Source organism: Elgaria multicarinata, chromosome 3 (genome assembly GCF_023053635.1).
Source record: "Elgaria multicarinata webbii isolate HBS135686 ecotype San Diego chromosome 3, rElgMul1.1.pri, whole genome shotgun sequence".
In the NCBI taxonomy this organism is placed as follows: Eukaryota; Metazoa; Chordata; class Lepidosauria; order Squamata; family Anguidae; genus Elgaria; species Elgaria multicarinata.
Window position 1 is genome coordinate 1809786 of NC_086173.1, and position 20220 is coordinate 1830005.

The window sequence follows — 20220 nt, forward strand, 5'->3', positions numbered from 1 at the left end:
CAGGCCGGGGCAGCCTGGCTTCCCAATGACCTGGGTCTCGACCCGAGCCTCCCTGCTCGACCCGTTCCCTCTCCTGGCCACAGGGCTCCCAGAGGGCCCCACCGAAGACCTCCTCCTGTGCTGCTGGCGTGGCTCCGTTCACGTTCAGAGCAGGGCTCTCTGCTTCCCCACAGCTGGGCTCTCCTGACCGGAGGCCTTCTGGGGCCTCCCCTGATTCGAGTTCTTCTTCCCCTCAACTGGGCTCCCAGGATCGGAGGCCTTTTGTCCATGCGGTAGTGAGCCCAAGGCTCCCCGACGCCTCGGAGGCTGGGCCAAGGCGGAGGAGGACGCCTGGCTCACCAGGGGAGGTCTCAGCGGTGCCCGCTTGCCCGGAGAGGGCGCATTGTGCCGGTTACGGACGTGGAGGCACCCATGGCAACCTTTGTCCTCATTGAGACCCTCGCCGTTTTGGGCAGTAGGGCTGCTGCTGCTGCTACCTGAAAGAGGGGGAAAGGCTGGGCAGGAACGTAGCCCCTGGCAGGGGGAGGGGAAAGCCAAGGCAGAGGGCCGACGGGACTCTTTCCAAGAGGTGGGACGCAGCGCTAGGGGAGGGGGCCCTGCTGCAGCCGGATGTCCGCCCTGGGCCTCCTCCACGGAAGGGAGCCTTCCCAGCACCCCTCCTCTCCCACGTGCACTTTGTTCTTCTGAAGCTTCTGTCATGATGTCATTTCCTGTCCTGTGCTCCTTTCCTCCCCCCCTCCCCCCTCCCTTTGATTGAATCTCCATCTTCATCCGGCAGGCAGCGTGTGGCGCTACGTCCGGGCCAGTGCATCTTACACCCCCTATTTGCCTCCCATCTGCGACCCCAAGGACAGTCACTTGCTTGTGGATGGCTGCTATGTTAACAATGTCCCAGGTCAGCATCGCGTTCGCCTCACTCCCTTGGCTGGTGGACGTTGGGAGCGCACGTGGCTCGGGGGGACGGAGGCCGTCCGTGGTCCGGGGCACAGCCTCCTCCCTCCCTCCCTCCGAACCACCCTCACCCTTCTTGGCTAGGGCTGGGCATGACAGGCTTGGGGTGGCAAGCCTGGCTCCTGCTCGCAGGCACACTTGGCTCAGGCTGGCAATTCTGCACGATAGAGGAAGCTGTCTGCGCACCGCCCGGTGGCGCTGGGGCTCTGGCAGGCCATCTGCCGGCTCGCGTGGGCCGGGAGGTGAGGAGAGTGGGTTTGGGGCCTGGGAGACCCATGGCTGCCTAGCGGTTGGCTGCTCTGTAAAGCGCCCTGCAGAATTCCCCCGCCTGAGCAGGTGGGCCGGGGCTGTGCTGCACGCTCTCTCTCCATCCCTCTCTGAAGGGCTCGCTGCTGCTCTGGGTTTCTCTCTGCTCTTCTGACTGCATTTGTTCCCACACGGTTAGGCTCGCTGTGGCGGTACGTGCGAGCTAGCATGACCCTTTCCGGGTACCTACCGCCACTCTGCGACCCCAAGGACGGCAATTTACTGATGGACGGCGGCTACATCAACAACCTTCCAGGCAAGTATTGGCCAGTCATGGAGACGGCAGCACAGCCATTGGCAGCTGCTTGGCCTGGCCTGGCCCTGCGGTGGCTTCCATGGCTTCCATCCTGAAACTCTCTTGTCCTCAGCTGGGAACACCTAGCTAGCAGCCCGTGGGAGAACAGGGCAGGGGCTCACTTGGGAAGCCAGTGACCCCCCACACACACACACACTTTCTTGTGGAAATAAAAACGTAGCAGTGGCTTTGAGATCTGGAACGTGTTATATGGGCAACCGAACAGCTTTTTCAGTCTGGTGTGGCCTGGCTTTGCCATTTATCCTCCCTGACATGCCTTGGCAAAAAAAAAATCTATATCCCCTGGACCAAGGGAGGGCAAGAAGTTGGGAGCACTGCATTGCACCAAGGGGCAGCCAAAGCCAAGTCCTGCCCCCCACCCCCGCTTGATGGGGTCATAAGAAGAGGACGTCAACCCATACGAGACACATTGGCCTGTGACGCCCTCTCCCACGGGCCTTTTCCATGTCACCCCTCAGTGCTGTGTCAGTGAGAGCAGGGCCAGTGAAGGTGTGTGTGTTGCGGGAGTTCCACTTTGAGCCCTCTTGTGCCAGGGGAAGGGATCCAATGTTGCTTTACTTGTTTATTATAGGAGTTGCATCCCATTACTTCAGCTGAATGCTTCTCAGAATGGCCACCACAGTTTTGGAAGCAATAAAAATCCAAACCACAAATTTGTACGCTAGCAGCAGCCAGAAAAATGTACACTCAGACAAAGTGAGGCATATGAACCCCCCCCCCAAAAAAACCCGAGATTAAAAAGACTTCAACTAGACTAAGACACACACACACACACACACACACACATCAGTGTCGGCACTGGTTGAGTCCCTTGGGAGCACATTTCACATTTGGGAAATCTCAGTCCGGAGGGCCTCAGCCCAGGTTGCCAGTCGCCTTGCCACGGAAGATGGCAGGAATCACAAGAGGGCCTCTGAGGCAGTTCTGAGTAGCTGGACACAAACCCCACACAGGCAGCCTCTTCACCAAAGAGCACCAGTTCTGGCCAGGCATTCTTGTGCACACAACTACTAACTGCAGCAGCCCTTTTTTGCAGTGCTGCAGAGGAAAAGGGGTGACAAGGGCCCAGGAAGGCTATAAGTTGGCAGCTCTAGCTGTATAGCATCAATAACAGGGAATGTGTAGCTCTTGCCACCCCCCACGCCAATCCCTTATGCAGCCAGATTTAGGGTGTGATTTAAAAGCTGCACCATCAATAATAGCCATGGATCAGGGATGGTGAGCAACCCATTTCATGCCAAAGTCCACATCAGAAAAGTTGTCCACCAGAGGGGCCCCATACCCAGGTTACGAACGCTGTTTTCATGATTAACGTGATCCACCCATCATTATCTCACGCAAGAGGTTATCTCATGCAGCTGACAGAAGTCTTGGTACAAAGAGGGTGAAAACATTTTTAGAGTCATGGGGCTGCCCTAGAACTGCCCTCGTTGCAGTGGTCCTAGCAGCTAACTCTGTACCGTGCTGACTGGCCCCATAATCTTGAAACCACACCACCACCACCCCCAGATTTCCACTTTAAAATGTCTTAATTAATAAGGTGATACATGGATGGATCATTTCACGAGGGTTCACAAAGACGCAGACATGCCCACCAGAAACATGGGGGCCAGGTGGATGGTTAGAGCCAGCGTTATTTATTTATTTATTTATTTATTTATTTATTGCATTTTTATACCGCCCAATAGCCGAAGCTCTCTGGGTGGTTCACAAAAATTAAAACCACAATAAAACAACCAACAGGTTAAAAGCACAATTACAAAATACAGTATAAAAAGCGCAACCAGGATAAAACACGCAGCAAAATTGATATAAGATTAAAATACAGAGTTAAAACAGTAAAATTTAAATTTAAGTTAAAATTAAGTGTTAAAATACTGAGTGAATAAAAAGGTCTTCAGCTGGCGACGAAAGCAGTACAGTGTAGGCGCCAGGCGGACCTCTCTGGGGAGCTCGTTCCACAACCGGGGTGCCACAGCGGAGAAAGCCCTCCTCCTAGTAGCCACCTGCCTCACTTCCTTTGGCAGGGGCTCACGGAGAAGGGCCCCTGTAGGTGATCTTAAGGTCCGGGTAGGTACATATGGGAGGAGGCGTTCCTTCAAATAACCTGGCCCCAAACCAGCTTTAAATGTCAATACCAGCACTTTGAATTGGGCCCGGACCTGGACTGGCAGCCAATGAAGCTGGAAAAGGACTGGCGTGATGTGGTCTCGCCGCATGTGGCTGCCATTTCAGCGGAGAGGGATGACTTGCACAGCAGCTGAAGACCTGTTCTTTTATTATGTCTGTCTTCGCCTAGAAGTATAGTATACTTCTAGGGGGGTGGGGGTGGAGTGCAAGTCAGCCTTTGAAAAACCTTGAAAAGGTGGCCTTTGAAATCCTGAAAGCTGAAAGACATCTAGAATATTGTCTGCTGTTTATATGGTTCCATTTTATATTTCAAAATGCAATATGTTCATTTTATCACTGCAGCCAATCATCTTTGTACACCTGAGATCAACTCTTGAATGATGATTGAATCTCATCATTCCTAGGCGATTATTATGCCCTTGTCCTGATCATAATTGGTTTAATGAAAGCCGCGCATCCAAAGACTCCTAGGAAGAAAGGGCATGCCACCCCCAAAAAAATTATTTGGAGGTTGTGCACAGCCCCAAGGCCCAAACATTTCACATTATTAATCAAAATTCATCCTTGGCTGTAATATGCAGGGAATAAAGCCCCGAACAAGGCATAGTTCTTCATCAGAAGCTGATCAGAGCATGTTCACTCTTGATGCAGCTTTACAGAATTCCTATTTCTTGTTTAATTTGGTATAGAAGCCCTTCTACATTCAACCTCCAGTCTTGTAGCTGGCTGAGGCCATTTTGGGGACCAGCAGATGTGCTGTTTTCGATTCAGGGCCTCACCAAGCCCTGCTGGTTCATACACGTGGCAGAAATGGCGTTGTCGGGGTCTGGTGCTCATTAGACCGGAGACTTCAGAGGAAAAGACTTACGGAAGAGCCTAAACGTCTGCTGCAGGGCCTGATCCGGATCTACATGACTGCTTTAAAACGTTTTAGAACAGCAGTGACCACGGTTGGGGCCCAGGACGCGCTCCATAGGCAGTCTTCAAACCGTTTTCAAAGCGTCATAGCCTGCTTGGTGTAGATCTGTAGATCTTTCTTCAGCAGGAGGGTTGCCCACACACTAGCATTGCCTGCTGCCGGCTCAGGTGAGGCTGTTTTGCTCATCCTTTTAGGGATGTACCTAGGTGAGACGTGGGAGAGCTGTGTTCAGGGTCTACCATGGGATTTTTTTTAAAAAAAAAAATGGAAATAGCCGTTGAAGAGTAGCAGTGAGACATGAGAAGTGGGTTGGGGCAGCAGTGCTCAGATTACCGGGGGGGGGGGGGGCGTTCCTTCCTTAACTGCTGCTCCTCAGAGGTGATGGGAATGTCATTTGACTCAGCCTGGACAGTCGGGGAGGGTTAGGGTTTTCGTTAAGGCGAAAGGTTTATACGATCTGAAGAGAAACCAGATCCTCCCCACCCCCAGGCTGTTATTGTTGAGTTATGACTTTAAAAGCTGATCAGTTATGGCACAGACCGGGTTTCTGACACATAACCTTTTGTGTTAAGTCTCTGTCTGGGCCTTCCAGAGACTAGCAGAGATTGCAGCGGTTCTCAGCCAAGTCAGCAAAGACATGAATTAAGACAGAGATTTTTGTAGGTTAAAACAAACCTTTTTACTGGCAGATAAATATATAATTTAGTTATGGCAGTACAGATACAAACGGTCAGTCAATACAGCTCACATCAAGTTGGGTAAGGGACATGGAAGTAAAGTGAACATGAAAACACATTTACTTTTATAGACAACCTGTACAAGGATGCAACTCCTTGCAACCCTTAATTGAAGACAATCAGACAATTATTCAATTATGACACTCAATGTCCAGGTGTAGAGTTGACCTTTAAGTTTCTGCTGAGTCCTCTGTTCTTCCAGATCCTCAGCAATTAACAAATCAATGGAAAACATAACCAGGATCCATTCCAGGATCCAACAAGTTATTCCCCGTTGAGGACAAAGTACAAGACGAGTGCCCCTAGGCTGCCTGCCCCCTCCATAGCCAATAGCAGCTCCCAGTGGGGCAGGACTTGCATTGGGAAAGGTTTTTTTATATTGAAAAAAACACCCATCTCTCATGCCACCGCTGCCCCCCCCCCCCATTCAAATCAAACACCACCCCAGTCCAGCTACTTTTGAAAGGAAAAAGGCACTGGAAGCTCTAGTCAGGATTCTCCTGCCCAGCGTTTAGCTTGGCCCAGAGTATTTATTTATTTATTTATTACATTTCTATACCGCCCAATAGCCGGAGCTCTCTGGGCGGTTCACAAAAATTAAAACCATTCGAAGTATAAAACAAACCGTATAAAACCATAATATAAAATACAACGTAAAAGCTCAACCAGATAAAAACAGCAGCAATGCAAAGTTACAAATTTAATTATTCGCCAAACGGTCTTTCCCAGGTTCCCTTTCCGGCAAAGCTGGTTTGCGTTTGCCTTGCAGACGGCTTTATGGTGGGGTCCGTCCCATCTTGCCCAATGTCTGCACTGCAAGAGGCAGGTATGCAAAGAGACAAAATCCTCAAGATTTTGTTCCAAAACCCAGCCCTGGATGGGGCAGCAAAGGCAACGCTTTCCAGAGTCTTTTCCAGAAGCTGCTGCTGCGTGTTGCTGGTCATTTGCTTTTAAATGTTTGCTCTATTGCTAAATCGCTCTTTTTTCCTAATGTTTAAACTAAATCTGCCTTTGTTAAATTCAGATTCATAGTTTCTCTTCCTCTGTCCAGTGGCGCTAATGAAGATTTGTCCATTCTCTTCTTCCACTTAACTGACAGTAAAGGCTGTTACCATATCCCGGCCTCCTTTATTTTGCTTCCTCTGAGCTAAACTCCCTCGCCTCTGCCAGGCTTTTTTTATGTGACTCGTCTTCTAGGTGATCTTTTATCCATGTAGCTTTCCTCTGAGCCTTCTCCCCCCCCCCCTTATTTCTCAGCATCCATCCTGATTTGGGATAACCAAACTACAGTCCTGCAGAAGAGGCCGTCTGAGCAGAGAGCGCGGCCGTGTTTTCCAAAGCTGCCTTGGTTTTGTCTGATGTTTATATTACTGTAATTTCAGTCCTCTGTGTTACATTATTCTCTTGTTGATTCCATGTTTGTCTTGTTATCCATTGTAAGCAGGATGTTTTGTGTGGCCTTCTACCCATGAAAAATCAAGTTCTGTGTCTTGGAACGAACTACGTATTATTTCCATGCCTTCTCCTAATAATAATTATACAGGGAGGTACAAAGAGTACTAAACCTTCTCCGTCTGATTAACCCCTCTCTGTCTTATGGGATTATCTCCCAAGTACCATAAGGGCTAGAGGCGTGTATTATTATCATTTTTAAGATGAAAGCTCAGGATGCCAAATTGTATTCTGCAGCAGATACTTGCAGAACACAAATGTAGCCGAATACATCCCAGGTGCAGTGAATGCAAGTTAAGACCGACATGCAAACCGCAGACGGGACAAGATGTTGCAGTCTGCTAACAGGGACTTGCTGAAAGAGGCGGTGAACCACTACATGTCGTGTTGATGAACTTGATTAACGAGCAGGAGCTCCTCGCCACGCCCTCTCTGGATGATAAATTCCAGGTTCCTTGAATTCCCAGCAGCGCATGAGAAGGAAGACAGGATGAGGCAACTGGGTTTGGCTGCACTTCGGCAGGTCCCACTGGTATTTCCGCAAATCCCCGCAGGTCGCTGGGAACCGGAATTCAAAAACCACAAGATCAAATTGCCTTATTGAGCAAAATCGAGGGAAAAGTTGGCCTTGCTGCTTACATGGCTCTTCCCCAACCTTGTGCCCTCCAGATATGTTGGATTACAACTCCCATGATTCCCAACCATTCACCATGCTGGCTGGGACTGATGGGACTTGTGGTCCAAAACATCAGGAGGGTGCCGGGATGGGAAAGTGTTTTTAATAAACGTGTTTCAGATGAACCTGGCAGGTGGCTCCAGTTGTATTGCTGGTCGAAACAAAAGCAGCCTCTTTATGCCTCTGAAGTAAGCACGTCTCCGTCACCCCCGTGAAGCTTGAGCTGAGAAGGGGAGTAGGGCAAAGAGGGACCTCCTTGCTGCTTGTGGTGGTCTGCCCGCTGCAGCTCCCCGGCCCTCTTGCCTTGTTCTGGGCTGTGTCCCACGGCCACCCCTCCAGAAACCCCGTGTTGCTGCCGGCCGTTCCCCTGAAGCGTCTGTCTCCCTTTCTCCTCTCGATGTAGCCGACATTGCTCGCAACATGGGTGCTAAGACGGTCATTGCCATAGATGTGGGCAGCCAAGACGAAACCGACCTTTGCAACTACGGGGACAGCCTGTCCGGCTGGTGGTTGCTCTGGAAACGTCTCAACCCCTGGGCCCAGAAGGTTAAGGTCAGTCCTTCTCTTTCACCACCCCACAACTTCCTAATGGGGAGTTTAGCAAGGATGTACAAGGGTCCTGCTTACGCCAGCTGGGCGGGTTGCCACTGTAATTACTTTCCCCTCTCCTGCCTCGGGGGTGTTGAACCGCTTTCAGCCCAAGGGCCGCAGTTCCGTGCCACAGACGTTCTCGTGGGCCGCATTCCAATGGTGGGTGGGGCCAAAGAATGCCAGCATATTTTAGCTTAAAGCTCTAAGCCTTGGGAGAAGCCTTTCAACCTTTTAGAATGGGAGCTAGCAGGAGGAAGTGGCTAAACCCATCTGGAAGGCTGGATTTGACTCATGGGCCTGGGTTCTGCACCGCTGAACTACAAGGAAGTATTTCTGACCATTTCCCCCAGCATTCAAACGGCTTCAGCTTGACACCTTGGAAAATGAGATTCTTTTCCCATTGTTTTTTTTATTGGTTTGTTTGTTTGTTTACCTGTTGGGATGGCTGTACAGAATGTCATTGCACGAGTGTCAGGGGGCCCCTGCTAGATAGTGCTTGCAACATACCCCAGAAATCTGCCCTGTTTTAGTCATTCTAGCGGTGTAACTCTGCCAGTGGCACAGACCTGCTGGCTGACTGTTCTACCAGCATCTCTGCCAGAAAGTTCTGTAGACATATTTTTTCATGGTAATGTTGTGTCTTGCATTCTGCCAATGTAGTGGGGCTTCCACCAAATCTTAAAGCCCCCTCAGCAGGTAGATCTTGGGTGAAGGATTACATCCTAAACAATTTAGGGAAGGAAAGGAACCTCATGTGCAAGGACTGAGTCATCATTACTGACTCTTGGAGGGACGCCAGCTTTCGCTGACGTTTCCTTGGCAGGCCTTATAGCGGGGTGGTTTGCCGTTGCCTTCCCCGGCCGTTATTACCTTTCCCCCAGCTAGCTGGGTCCTCATTTTACCGACCTCGGGAGGATGGAAGGCTGAGTCGATCCGAGCCGGCTGCCTGAAACCAGCTTCTGCTGGGATCGAACTCAGGCCGTGGGGAGCATGTCAGCTGCAGAAACTGCTGCTTTACCGCTCTGCGCCACACAAGGCTCCTAAACAATTTAATATGCACTTAAATCTACGTTTACATACATATTTTGGTGCTTAAAAAGGGCAATGCAGAAACGTTACAAAACTATGGTTCAAAACATGCGAAGGTGCCTTGGACTGGACATAGATCCAGTCGTCCGTTTGCTGGTTCAGCGCATGTCTGTCTAATCCTGGCCTTGGGCTAGAGGCTTTGCTTCCTTCCTTAAGGCTCAAAGCCTCCACCGTATTTTCACACTGGAATGTTGAATTAAATTAAATATACTGCAATAATTCCTGGCAGATGCCTACCTAGCGTTCTTTCCCACTTACGTGGCAGGGCATTTAACAACTTCTTAGGCTCTTTTGATTTGCTGCGTAAGCCTTCATAATATTTACCTGCCGAAAACAACACTGGTGCTCCTTCCATGTGCTGCTGGTAGGGAAGAATCCGACCTGGTTGCTGCCACCATCATTAATGGAGGAAATCCAGAAAGACTCCTTTGCCAAGCAGAAACTGCCCCCACTCCGTTCTCTCCCTTCCACGTGGAGCAAACATGGTCTGGAAACTTCATAGCAAGGAGGGGACAATAGGAGGCCAGCAGGCCACCTGCATCCCCCTACTGCCAGTGGTGGCAAGACAAAAGGGCTGTGTGTGTGTGTGTGTGTGTGCTTGGCTGCTGAATTTGGGCAGCAAACTGTACAGAAGTGTAAAAAGGACAAACTTCTCTTGAAAGCTACCTAAAGTCATCCTTTTCACCCCTTCGTAGAGGTTGGCTATTGAGATTAGGCTCCAAAGCACCTGCTAAGGCCTCCTGGCTTGGAGAGGATCTGCTGGGGGTGTTGCATGTGGGGAGGCTGTCTTCCTGCCGTCAGTTGGGGGTACCGGAAACGTCGTGCCCCACCCCGAGCTGACCAATGGTGTGCCCAGCGCATGTTTGCCTCCCACTGCATGAGGGCTGAGGGAAGTTGCGAGGCGGGGCCCTGCGCATCCGGGCGCCCCTTTTGTCTCCCCGTGGCCACGCCGTGCCTTTGCCCTTCCTTCCCTTCAAGGTGCCTGACATGGCGGAGATCCAGTCCCGCCTGGCCTACGTCTCCTGCGTGCGGCAGCTGGAGGTGGTGAAGAGCAGCTCGTACTGTGAGTACATTCGCCCTCCCATCGACCGCTTCAAAACCATGGACTTTGGCAAGTTCGACGAAATCTATGTGAGTCCTGTGGGCCCAGCTGGATGGGTTCATTCTGAGGTATCAGGAGGTCATCAGGCTAGAAGGGCCGCGGTGGACATGGAAGCCACTGAGCTGGGAGGGGCCGACAATGGGATCTGCCCGAAAGAGGAGTGCTCCTGACAGGAATCCGCAGGGTGGTGGGTAGGTGGGGGCGTCATTCGGAAGACATTCTCGACATTTAATTTAATCTCTTGTTTGTGGCCGGCAAGTTTGGACGTTTGCCAAGACTCAGGCTTCTTTAACAAGAGGAGAACACACCCCAACGTAATGGAGCCTACGGCGGGGGTTAAGCAACCTGGAGCCCTCCAGATTTTTGGATTACAACTCCCATAAAACCTAGCCAGCACGGCCAATACTCAGGGGTTATGGGAGTTGTAGTACGACATACCTGGAGGGCATCAGGCTGCCTACCCCATGCCTGTGGGATGCTCTCACAGTGCTTCATTTCTGGGGGCAGCGGGGAGAGAGGCCAGGCCTCAGGCCTGTCTGGAAGCCCCTCCTCCGCTAATTGCTGGCTGGTGTGTCTATGTAGGGACTGTCTACTGCAGCCTTCCTCAACCCATAGACAGAGGCTGTTGCAACCGTCCGTACATGCTGGGTTCCAGGGCTAAGCCCTGACACTGAAAAAAGGGGTTTGCTGAAGCCTCCATGTGAGATCTGTGGCTCACTCGGCCCCTTACACTTCCACACCAACTTCCTGGACTGCTGCTAGCCATGAGTGGCTATTTCGGCAGCACCTCCAATAAGGATGCATGGAATAAAACCCACCCAGAGGCATTTTGCTAGTCTTGGGGGTGATCTACAGCTGCAGGCCTTTCGCCACAGGAGAGGCCTGCTCCCGAAGGTTCCCCGCTTCCGCGATCGCCACTCACAGGGCACACGCCACTGATCTGTACCACAACTACATGAGTGCCGTTGCAGAAGCATGTGTGCCCCGTTGCAGCGGCTCCACATGTGTATCGATAGAAATGGGCAGGATCTAGGCAGATGGGTACGGGGCACAGGATTTTATTTTTAATGACTCCCAAGGGATGCGCAACAGCACGGACACACAGCAACACATTGGGGGGGGGGATGAACTGTGTCGAATATGCACTCCTGCGCAGAGATATGTTTGTATTTTTTTAAAAAAACCACTCCGATACCCATGCACACGCTCCTCACAGCTGATTGGCTGTTCGTTGAGCCTGGAACTCGCGGTGAACAGCAATGACCTTGCAAAGGGAGGGGGCATACTACAAACGTCCTTTGGAGTGGACGCGAGGGAGCAGGAAAAAACGAAAGAAAAGCAGTCGGGGATATCCCGGTAAAAGGGAGGGGTGAAGCTGGGACCATAGTCGGAGCAGGTGAATGTCGTGTGGCCCGTTCGTGGCGGCCGCGATACATTCCTGCAGTGAACGGCTGGTGTGGGCTCCCCTTCACCTCTTTAGCACCCTTTGAAATCCCTTGGCTGATTTGGATGAGAATGGACCTGGCCGCCCTCCTCCAAATGTGCTCTGAATTGTGTGCGAGGTGAAACTTGAATGGCAACTCAAATCTCTAGCCAGAAGACCTCAAATCTGCTGCAAAATCCTAGAGGGGGTTGCCTCTTGGGACTTTCCTATAGACCCATGGAATCATAGAATAGCCGAGCTGGAAGACGCCTACAAGGGTGGTTGTCCAGCTGCCTCTTGAAGGCCTCTCGTGTGGGAGAGCCCACAACCTCCTTAGGTCACTGATTCCATGTTCGGACTGCTCTAACAGTCAGGAAGTTTTTCCTGATGTCCAGCGGGAATCTGGCTTCCTTTAACTTGAGCCCGTTATTCTGTGTCCTGCACTCTGGGAGGATCGAGAAGAGATCCCGGCCCTCCTCTGTGTGACAACCTTTCAACTATTTGAAGAGTGCTCTCATGTCTCCCCTCCATCTTCTCTTCTCCAGGCTAAACATGCCCAGTTCTTTCAGTCTCTCTTCATAGGGCCTTGTTTCCAGACCCCTGACCATCCTGGTTGCCCTCCTCTGAACACGCTCAACTTCTCCCTCTCTCTCTGCCCTTCGCCCATAGGATGTAGGGTACCAGCATGGAAAAGTGGTGTTTGATGGTTGGAGTCGCGGTGACATCATTGAAAAAATGGTTAAGGACCGGCACTCGGCAGACTTCTACGAGAGCAAACGCATGGACGTAAGTGCGGAGATGGGGGTGGTGGGGGAAGGCAAGCTTCCCTCGGCAGCCTCTCCAGCTAACTGGAGGGACTATATCCAGGGTGGGGGTGGGGGGGTTGGCGATGATGGCAAGGCCCAGGACTCAAGCTATTCCAAAGCAGCAAAGTTTCAAAGGGAATGGGGGCGCTGACCTCTGATCGCTCTTCAGAGAGGCAGAGAGCATGTGGAATGAAGGTTGCACAGCCACACTGGTTGGTGTTTGCACCCCGGCTCCCCAATTTAATGTGTGCCCAAAGGGCACATGCTTTGCATGCAAGAGGTAATTTGGCCCCAGGTATCTCCAGGTAGGACTGGGGAAGGGCCAAGCCAGAAACTCTGACTCTGACTCTCAGTAGACGGTATGGAGCTAGGCGGACCAGCAGTCTGGTCTGGTGTAAGCAGGTTCTCATGCAAGGGCAGACGACGCCTGGTGGGCATGTCAAATCGTGTTCACGCTGCCTGCACAGCCCTGTTATGCTAAATAAGGAAGTGCTGCTGAATATATTGGATGTCAATAGAATTAGAGATGGGAGAATCTGTCAAGCTCACTCTGATTCAGGTTCTGAGTTTTCCACTGTTAAGCTGCCTCAATTCCATGTGAGTCTCTTTTTGCCCCTTAGAAATATGTAAGTATTTTGGGGTGCGTTTTTCACGCCTCGTGTGGCGCAGAGCGGTAAAGCAGCAGTTTCTGCAGCTGAAACTCTCCCCACAGCCTGAGTTCGATCCCAGCAGAAGCTGGTTTCAGGCAGCCGGCTCGGGTCCACTCAGCCCTCCATCCTCCCGAGGTCGGTAAAATGAGTACCCAGTTAGCTGGGGGAAAGGTAATCACGGCCGGGGAAGGCAACGGCAAACCACCCCGCTATAAGGCCTGCCAAGAAAACGTCAGCGAAAGCTGGCGTCCCTCCAAGAGTCAGTAATGACTCAGTGCTTGCATGAGAGGTTCCTTTCCTTTTCCTTTTCAAATGTACATATGCTTGTACTCATGAACCGATTGAGTACATGTTAGAGATGTACATATCTTCACTTGCACATGTTTCAAATGTGTGTATTGTGTCAAACGCATTTTGTTCCGTTTTACAAAACACACCATAAATGTGGCGTTGTATAGATTTCCATCATTCCGACCCACAAATTGTATTTGGTTCCATGTTCAGTTCCAGTAGAAGTTCATTGGATCAACTCACATTAAAATGCACACCCGACACATTTCTCACCCATCGCTACATAGGATGGATGGTAAACCAGCCTGACCCTTTGGGGACAGGGTAGAGAAGAAATCCAAATAACGAATTTAAACCGATGCTCCTTATTAGAGTGTAATTGTTGTTTCAAAGGCAGGAAGGGTTTGGGTGCAAAGTACCACCAGCCCTGCTTCTGCTTCTCCTAGGGGGGATTCTACACGTCGTACTGAGGGCGCTTCCATGCGCCCCCAAAGCGATCGTGCAGCTTGCCTGGGAAGAGACGAGGAAGAGGCATCCTTGCCGCTGCCACCACTCACCTACGGCGAGGAGGTAGGTGGGTGGCGGCGGCGGCAAGGACGCCTCTTCCTCGTCTCTTCCCAGGCAAGCTGCACGATCGCTTTGGGGGCGCATGGAAGCGCCCTCAGTACGACGTGTAGAATCCCTTCTAATCGCTAGTGTACAGAGCTGCCGCCAGCCGCTCCCTCTCTCTGGCCCGTGTCGTGGGAAGAGGGCCTCAGCAGCTCTGTCACCTCCTGCCCTGCCCTTCCCCAGGTGCTGATGTGTCCCAGCGCAGGGTTCACAGACTTGGCAGAGATCGTGTCTCGTATTGAGCCGGCCAAAAGCTACCTCTCAGACAGCTATGCAGACGGTGAGTACCAGGGCTAAGCAGGCTCAACTTCGATACAGGAGTCCTGGGTTCAAGTCCCAGGACTCTGGGATGCCTCCAGGTACAGGCGGTTGTGAGCAGGGTTCACTACACCTGGCAACAAAATCCCCACGTACATCACTGCTGGTAGCAAGACCAGCACAGCTTGGTGTGGGCCTTCTCTTTCTCTCCATTCATCCGAATAAGATGGCGGGGAGGGGCGGGATGGGATAGCTAGAAATGTACACAAACCCCAACCTTGGGATTAGCTATTGGGAGGGCGGAGTGGGGCCGAGGGAAGGGATGGTGCTTTTGTGACGAAGCCAACGCCCCCAGTGGCTGAGGGAGTGTCTGTTTGCCCACAAACCAGGAGAAGAGTCGGACTACCTGACTGAGTATGAGGAGGACGGGATGGATGCCGTCCGGGAGGAGGAAGGGCAGGAGCTGCTGTTTGCCCCAGCAGAGCAGAACGGTGTCTTTGAAACAGTAAGTTCCCTCTGCGTGGCAGCCCACGCCTAGCCCGGAGCCCCAGAGCAGGGGGGCAGCTTGTGGCCAACAACTCCCGTGATCCCTCACCATTGGCTGTGCTGGCTAGGGCTGCTGGGGGCTGTAGGCCAGACTCTTTGGAGGGCCACATGTTGCCCACCCATGCCCCAGAGGGACATGCGTCCCCTTCCCTAGGCAGTGACCATCCAAGGCTGCTCTCCTGCAAGGCTCAGCTCGTGCCTTCCTCGGAAAAGAATGTGTGGGTGGCTCACTCTGACGCTCTCCTTCCAGTGTGGAGAAATCACAGGGAGGGGAAGGCGGCCCTCCCCTCACCAGGCTGGCCTAAAGCCCATCCCTCTTGGCCCCCCGTAGTGTGGTGGGTAAGGAGTTGAGCTTGGACAGCAGTGTAACACGAGGGATGTGCTATTTCCCACACCCACGTGCACACTCACCCAAATATGCCACAGGAAATCAAGTAGAGAGTTTCATGATGAGCACAGATGACTTCATCTCCCTGCAAACTGATCTGGTAAATCTGAACTTTAGTCACGACAGAGGAGAATCCTGGTAGACGCAATAAATGATGGTGCCTTGGAACAACAGCGAGGACGTGTTGATCCCCAGCTTTCCCCCTGGAAATGTTAGGGTGGAAATTTGGGGGTTCAGTTTGGTTCCTGCAGGGCTCTGCGCAAATTTTGCTAGGAGCGTTTGGTTTGCTCACAACCCAGTCTGCCCTGTGAGGGCTCGGGGCTGCAGCTTGAAAGAAAGGCCTTCCCAGTAGGGATGTGCTCCGCTTCTTCTCGGACTGGAGAAGCAGGAGCGGATTGGGGAGCTTCGCCTCCCCTTAAGGCGGAGGCGAAGAGGATCGGGGGAGCCGCGGAGCGTTGCGGAGCGGATCGAGGTGAAGGCGGATCCTTTGCCTCGATCCGGAGCTCCGCAAAAAAGGTAAGGGGGGTTAACTTGGCCCTGCCACTGTCGCTGCTGCCCATGCAGCGACGGCAGCAGGGCCAGGTAAAACCCCCCTCCTGCCTCTCCCTTACCTGTGTCCGTCCGCGGTCCCGCGGCTGCTTCAACTGAGCCCAACTTGGGCTCAGTTGAAGCAGCCGCGGTCCTGCGGACAGACACAGGTAAGGGAGAGGAGGGAGCCAAGTAAGGGGGAGGGGGTCTTACCTGTGTCCGTCGCGGCCCCGCGGGCTCTAGTGAAGCTGGGATGGGCCGCGATGGACACAGGTAAGGGGGAGGAGGGAGGGGAGCCTTACCTGACGCCACTCCCCGCCACTGCGGAGCTCCGATTCGGAGCCGGAGCTCTGCAGCGGAGTGGAGTGGCCCCTAGGCGGATCAAGGCGGGGCAGAGCGGGCCCGATCCGCAAAGAGGATTGGAGGGTACGTGCACACCCCTACTTCCCAGCCAGCCTGTCTGCTACACACTCAAAGCAGCCCCCTGCTTTGCCAATGGACCTACACTGAGCAGGCTGATGAGTTTATTTCCAAATAAACTTTGTGCTGCTTTTTGTGGGAATGAAGTGCACACCTGCAGAGAGCAGAAGCGGCACATCTGAAGCAGAAAAGTAACAAAGTGACCTGTAAACTAAGGCCTCATCTACACCAAGGGGGACGGGGGGCTTCTTCTGAGTGCTAGAACACCTCAGATGGTGGATCGTCTGTTTAGGGTTGAGGCTTGAATTTCATACACAAGTTTGAGCCAGCCCGCTCGATACGCGGCTGCCGTTCTCTGCTCTAGAGAGAGAGCGCCTCAGAGCCATGTTGTCTGTCCTTCTTACAGGATGAGGAGAAGAACCTGCGGCATCGCCGAGGGACCCCACAGGAGCCCCCCGTCCCCCTGGCCACTCCCAGCCCCTGAGATGGCGCTGTCACTGAGCCTCTGGAACCAAATCTCGCACCTACCATACGAGGTGCGCTGTGGTGGTGCTGGTGGGGGGCTGATGGAGCCCTCCTCCCCCCCCCCCAAAAAAAACCCACGTACTTTTAATCTTTTACTGTCTGGATGGCACAGTGGTGAACCTCCAGGCGCTTGGAGCACCCTTTTAACTCCCCCTGCAATGGCAGAAGACGACCCGCTGGAACTCTCCTTACCGGCATGAAGTGCAGACTGTGGCAAACTGAACCCAGCACAGTGTGACCCGGCCAGGCTCCGCCCAGCTGCTGCTGTGGAAGAAGTTGGGGTGCGGCCAGCCCGCTTGCGGTCCTCGTGCTTTCAGGTCTGGAACTGCAACCGCTGGCTCGAGGGATGGGCAGGAGCCGGGGTGTGTGTGTGTGTGTGTAGGGGAAGGCCCTCAGTCCTTAGGAGCCTCCTTGGCCTCCCTCTTGCTGCTACTTGAAACAGCCCTGAAGTGCAGAGGAAGGAGGGATCTGCACTTGACTGACGCTGCACCCTCCGTTAGGGAAAGGAGGCAAGGAGAAGTTGCTGATTGCCCTTTGAGCTGGCAGAGCGCCAGGTGGAGTCAGTTTGGAAGCCATCACCTCCCCATCTCTGAGGGTCCCACGGCACAGGCCCCATGGGTGGGAATCCCCCCCCCCCCCGCCCGCGTCCACCAGCTCCTCCCTGCTCTTCTCTGAACTTCTCCCCTCTAAGCATGAGCGGTTCTGTGAGCACCACCACTGGACAGGAAGCAGAAGCTGACGTTGTTCCTGTGTCGACTAACTTATTCCTGCTTAGAGCTGAAGCCCGGCTTCTCGTGGCTTTTATGGCCCTTGGCCAGCCAGAGGGTTCAGGCCGTGGGCCGCATTGACTGTTTTCTGTTGTTGTTGTTGTGTTTATTTTTAAAGAAACAAAACAAGGGGAAATACTTTGTGTGTGTTGGTGACTTGCGATAGATAGGACGATGGGGAGTTCTTGCCACTTTGGCACTGACACGAGAGGGCGTGTGGGACACGGCTCGTGGGTGGGACAGCTCACACAGGCCAGTGCGCCTCTCCAGGAGGCAGCCAGGAGGAGCCCTAGTAACCCTTCAGGCCTGCGGGTTGCCCTCCGGACCGCTTGGCAAGCATCTCTTAGCCCTCCTCCACATCCTTTCTAACTTCTGGGACAAAGGCGCTTGTGCCTCTCTGCCTTTTAATCAGGCTAGTCCATTGAAAGCACTGCAGGCTTCCAAACACAGAGGCCCTGCGAAAATAAAGCCGAATCCCCTCACCTGCCTTCCACGTGCGAGACACAGAAGAGCCCTGGACGAGCCAGGAACACCCAATGACACCAGCTCTGGGTGGGGTGGTTTATACACCTTAGGAGACAGAAACAAAATTCAAAATGGACTTGGCCGGTTAGAAAACTGAGTAGAAAGAATGGAATTTAACAGAGACAAGCTCTCCATTTAGGAAAGAAAAATCAAATGGGGGGCAGAGGGTACTTTGCCTGTCACTAGGATGCATGAAAAGGATCTTGTAGTCAATCACAAGCTAAATATGAGCTCCATCACACCTACCTTTTTTTTTCCTGATATGCACCCGTGATTTTGACCTCTGTTTCATTAGCGCAGCAAGCGCTAGTCACTTTCACATGCTTGCATTGTTGTGCTATTTCACCTTGTCACTTGTTCGCTCTCCCAGTCCACCCTGCCTCACCCCACCCTTTCTCCTTCCTACTCCAGTTCATTGGTTCTTGGTGATGGACATTGTGACGGACGTGGCTGCCTTCTCCCCTTGCTCTGGCTCTGTTGTCTAGTAGGGGTGCCTCATCAGAGCTCTGTTCCATTTGGAGAACCACTTCATTTTAGTCTATAGAAATTAACAGAAATGCTTACATTTCCATCATTTTTAAAGATAAAGAGATGAAACTTGGCACCATGATAGCTCTTAAGTACAGCTTTAGGCATGGCAGGATTAAAGCAGATCCCTTCATCCATTAATTTTTAGGATTTTTTTTTTAGGTTTGAGGTTTGATTTTTAAGGATTTTTTAAATTTCCACCTCAAACCATTTCCCCTCCATAAACACACACCTCTCTGATTCTGTGTTAATCCACCCCTGTGCATTTATGGATGGAGAAAGCTGCCTCCGTAAATGCACAGGGGTGGATTAATGTGGAATCAGAGGGGGTGTGGGTGTATGGTGGGGAAATACTTTGAGGAGAATTTTTTTTTTAAAAAAAATCCTAAAACATCAATGTTTGAAGGGATCTGTTTCAACCTTGGCATGCCTAAAGCCCTACTTAAGAGCTATCATGATGCCAAGTTTCATCTCTATCTTTAAAAATGACAGTGGTGTTTTGTTTTAAAATATATATTTAAAACCTCAAACTTAAAAAAAAAATCCTAAAAATCAATGGATGAAGGGATCTGTTTCAACCTTGGCATGCTTAAAGCCCTACTTAAGAGCTATCGTGATGGCGAGTTCATCTCTTTATCTTTAAAATGACAGTAGTATTTTTAAAATATATATATTTAAAACAAACTTAAAAAAACAATCAATGGATGAAGGGGTCTATTTCAAACTTGGCATGGCTAAAGCTGTACTTAAGAGCTATCATGGTGCCAAGTTTCATCTTTAAAAATGATGGAGCTGTAAGCATTTTGGTTAATTTCCGTTGAGAGGGGTTGGAGCAGCACAAGCCGGTTCATTTGATATGGGGTGCTGGGGAAGGAGAATGGCCCCACTCTCCTCTTTTATCAGCATGACCTCTCTTCAAAGCACACCTCCCCAACAAAGGACATAGTGCGAGGATAGCATATACGGAGTGAAAGAGCACTTTAATCCCGCATGGAGGAAATAAGCTGGACTTTCCCTGCTCTAGGAAAACAAAAAATGGAGGGGAAGAAACATGGAGAACAGGCATGACATCATGTGAGTACTATGCTGCAAAACAGGCATGATGAGAATGCAATAAAACGCTGGTGTGATGGAGCCTTATGACCCAGCAGTATGATGTGGCTGAGGTCATGGTATCAATGCTAGTAGGATGGCGAAGAGGCTGGGATTCTCCTTCCTTCACTAATCAGACATTCCAGACCTTTCATTATTTTTTAAGAAGAACGCTACTTGAAGATGTGGAAACAAGAGTGGAGCAAGTGCAGATGAAGAGACCGGCTCAGCCCATTCTCAGTAGTGCCAGTGGGGGTCCATGGGAGAAAGTCACCTGCATGAAAGCTGGGGCAGATGTAGCAAAACGGGCTTCCGTCCCTGACACTGAGTTGAGCAGGCAGGTGTAGGGGCCTTGAGTTCAGCATCAGGAAAAGGACCTCTTGATGGGCTGTAAAAGTAATAATAATTATAATAATAGAAAATGTTATTAGAAAAAAACAGTTGCATCATTGGGACAGATGAGAACTCGTCCCCACTAACAGATTAAACACATTCCTACTAGAAATGTTTCAGGGAACTGTTAATTTCCCCACAGGGAAAAATGGTGCTTATGGGCCCATGCATGTCCCTGACTATAATGCATTGCCCCAGGGCA

The 20220-nt window shown here is 51.7% G+C and overlaps 1 protein-coding gene across 7 annotated transcripts in view; it reads left to right on the forward strand.

Annotated features, from left to right (window-relative positions):
• PNPLA6 (patatin like phospholipase domain containing 6) overlaps positions 1-17619 on the forward strand; it is a 62011-nt gene extending 44392 nt beyond the window's left edge. For 3 of the 7 annotated variants that reach the window (XM_063119027.1, XM_063119024.1, XM_063119028.1), the window contains 8 exons: positions 779-895; positions 1397-1513; positions 7891-8039; positions 10146-10298; positions 12362-12478; positions 14232-14328; positions 14696-14811; positions 16595-17619. In XM_063119027.1, the coding sequence (XP_062975097.1) occupies positions 779-895; positions 1397-1513; positions 7891-8039; positions 10146-10298; positions 12362-12478; positions 14232-14328; positions 14696-14811; positions 16595-16672 (944 nt within the window). In that variant the 3' untranslated portion in view covers positions 16673-17619. Of the gene's footprint in view, positions 1-778; positions 896-1396; positions 1514-7890; positions 8040-10145; positions 10299-12361; positions 12479-14231; positions 14329-14695; positions 14812-16594 lie in introns of those variants that run through there. The other 4 variants (XM_063119026.1, XM_063119025.1, XM_063119029.1 and 1 more) reach the window with 4 other exon arrangements.
• The last annotated feature ends 2601 nt before the right edge of the window (positions 17620-20220 follow it).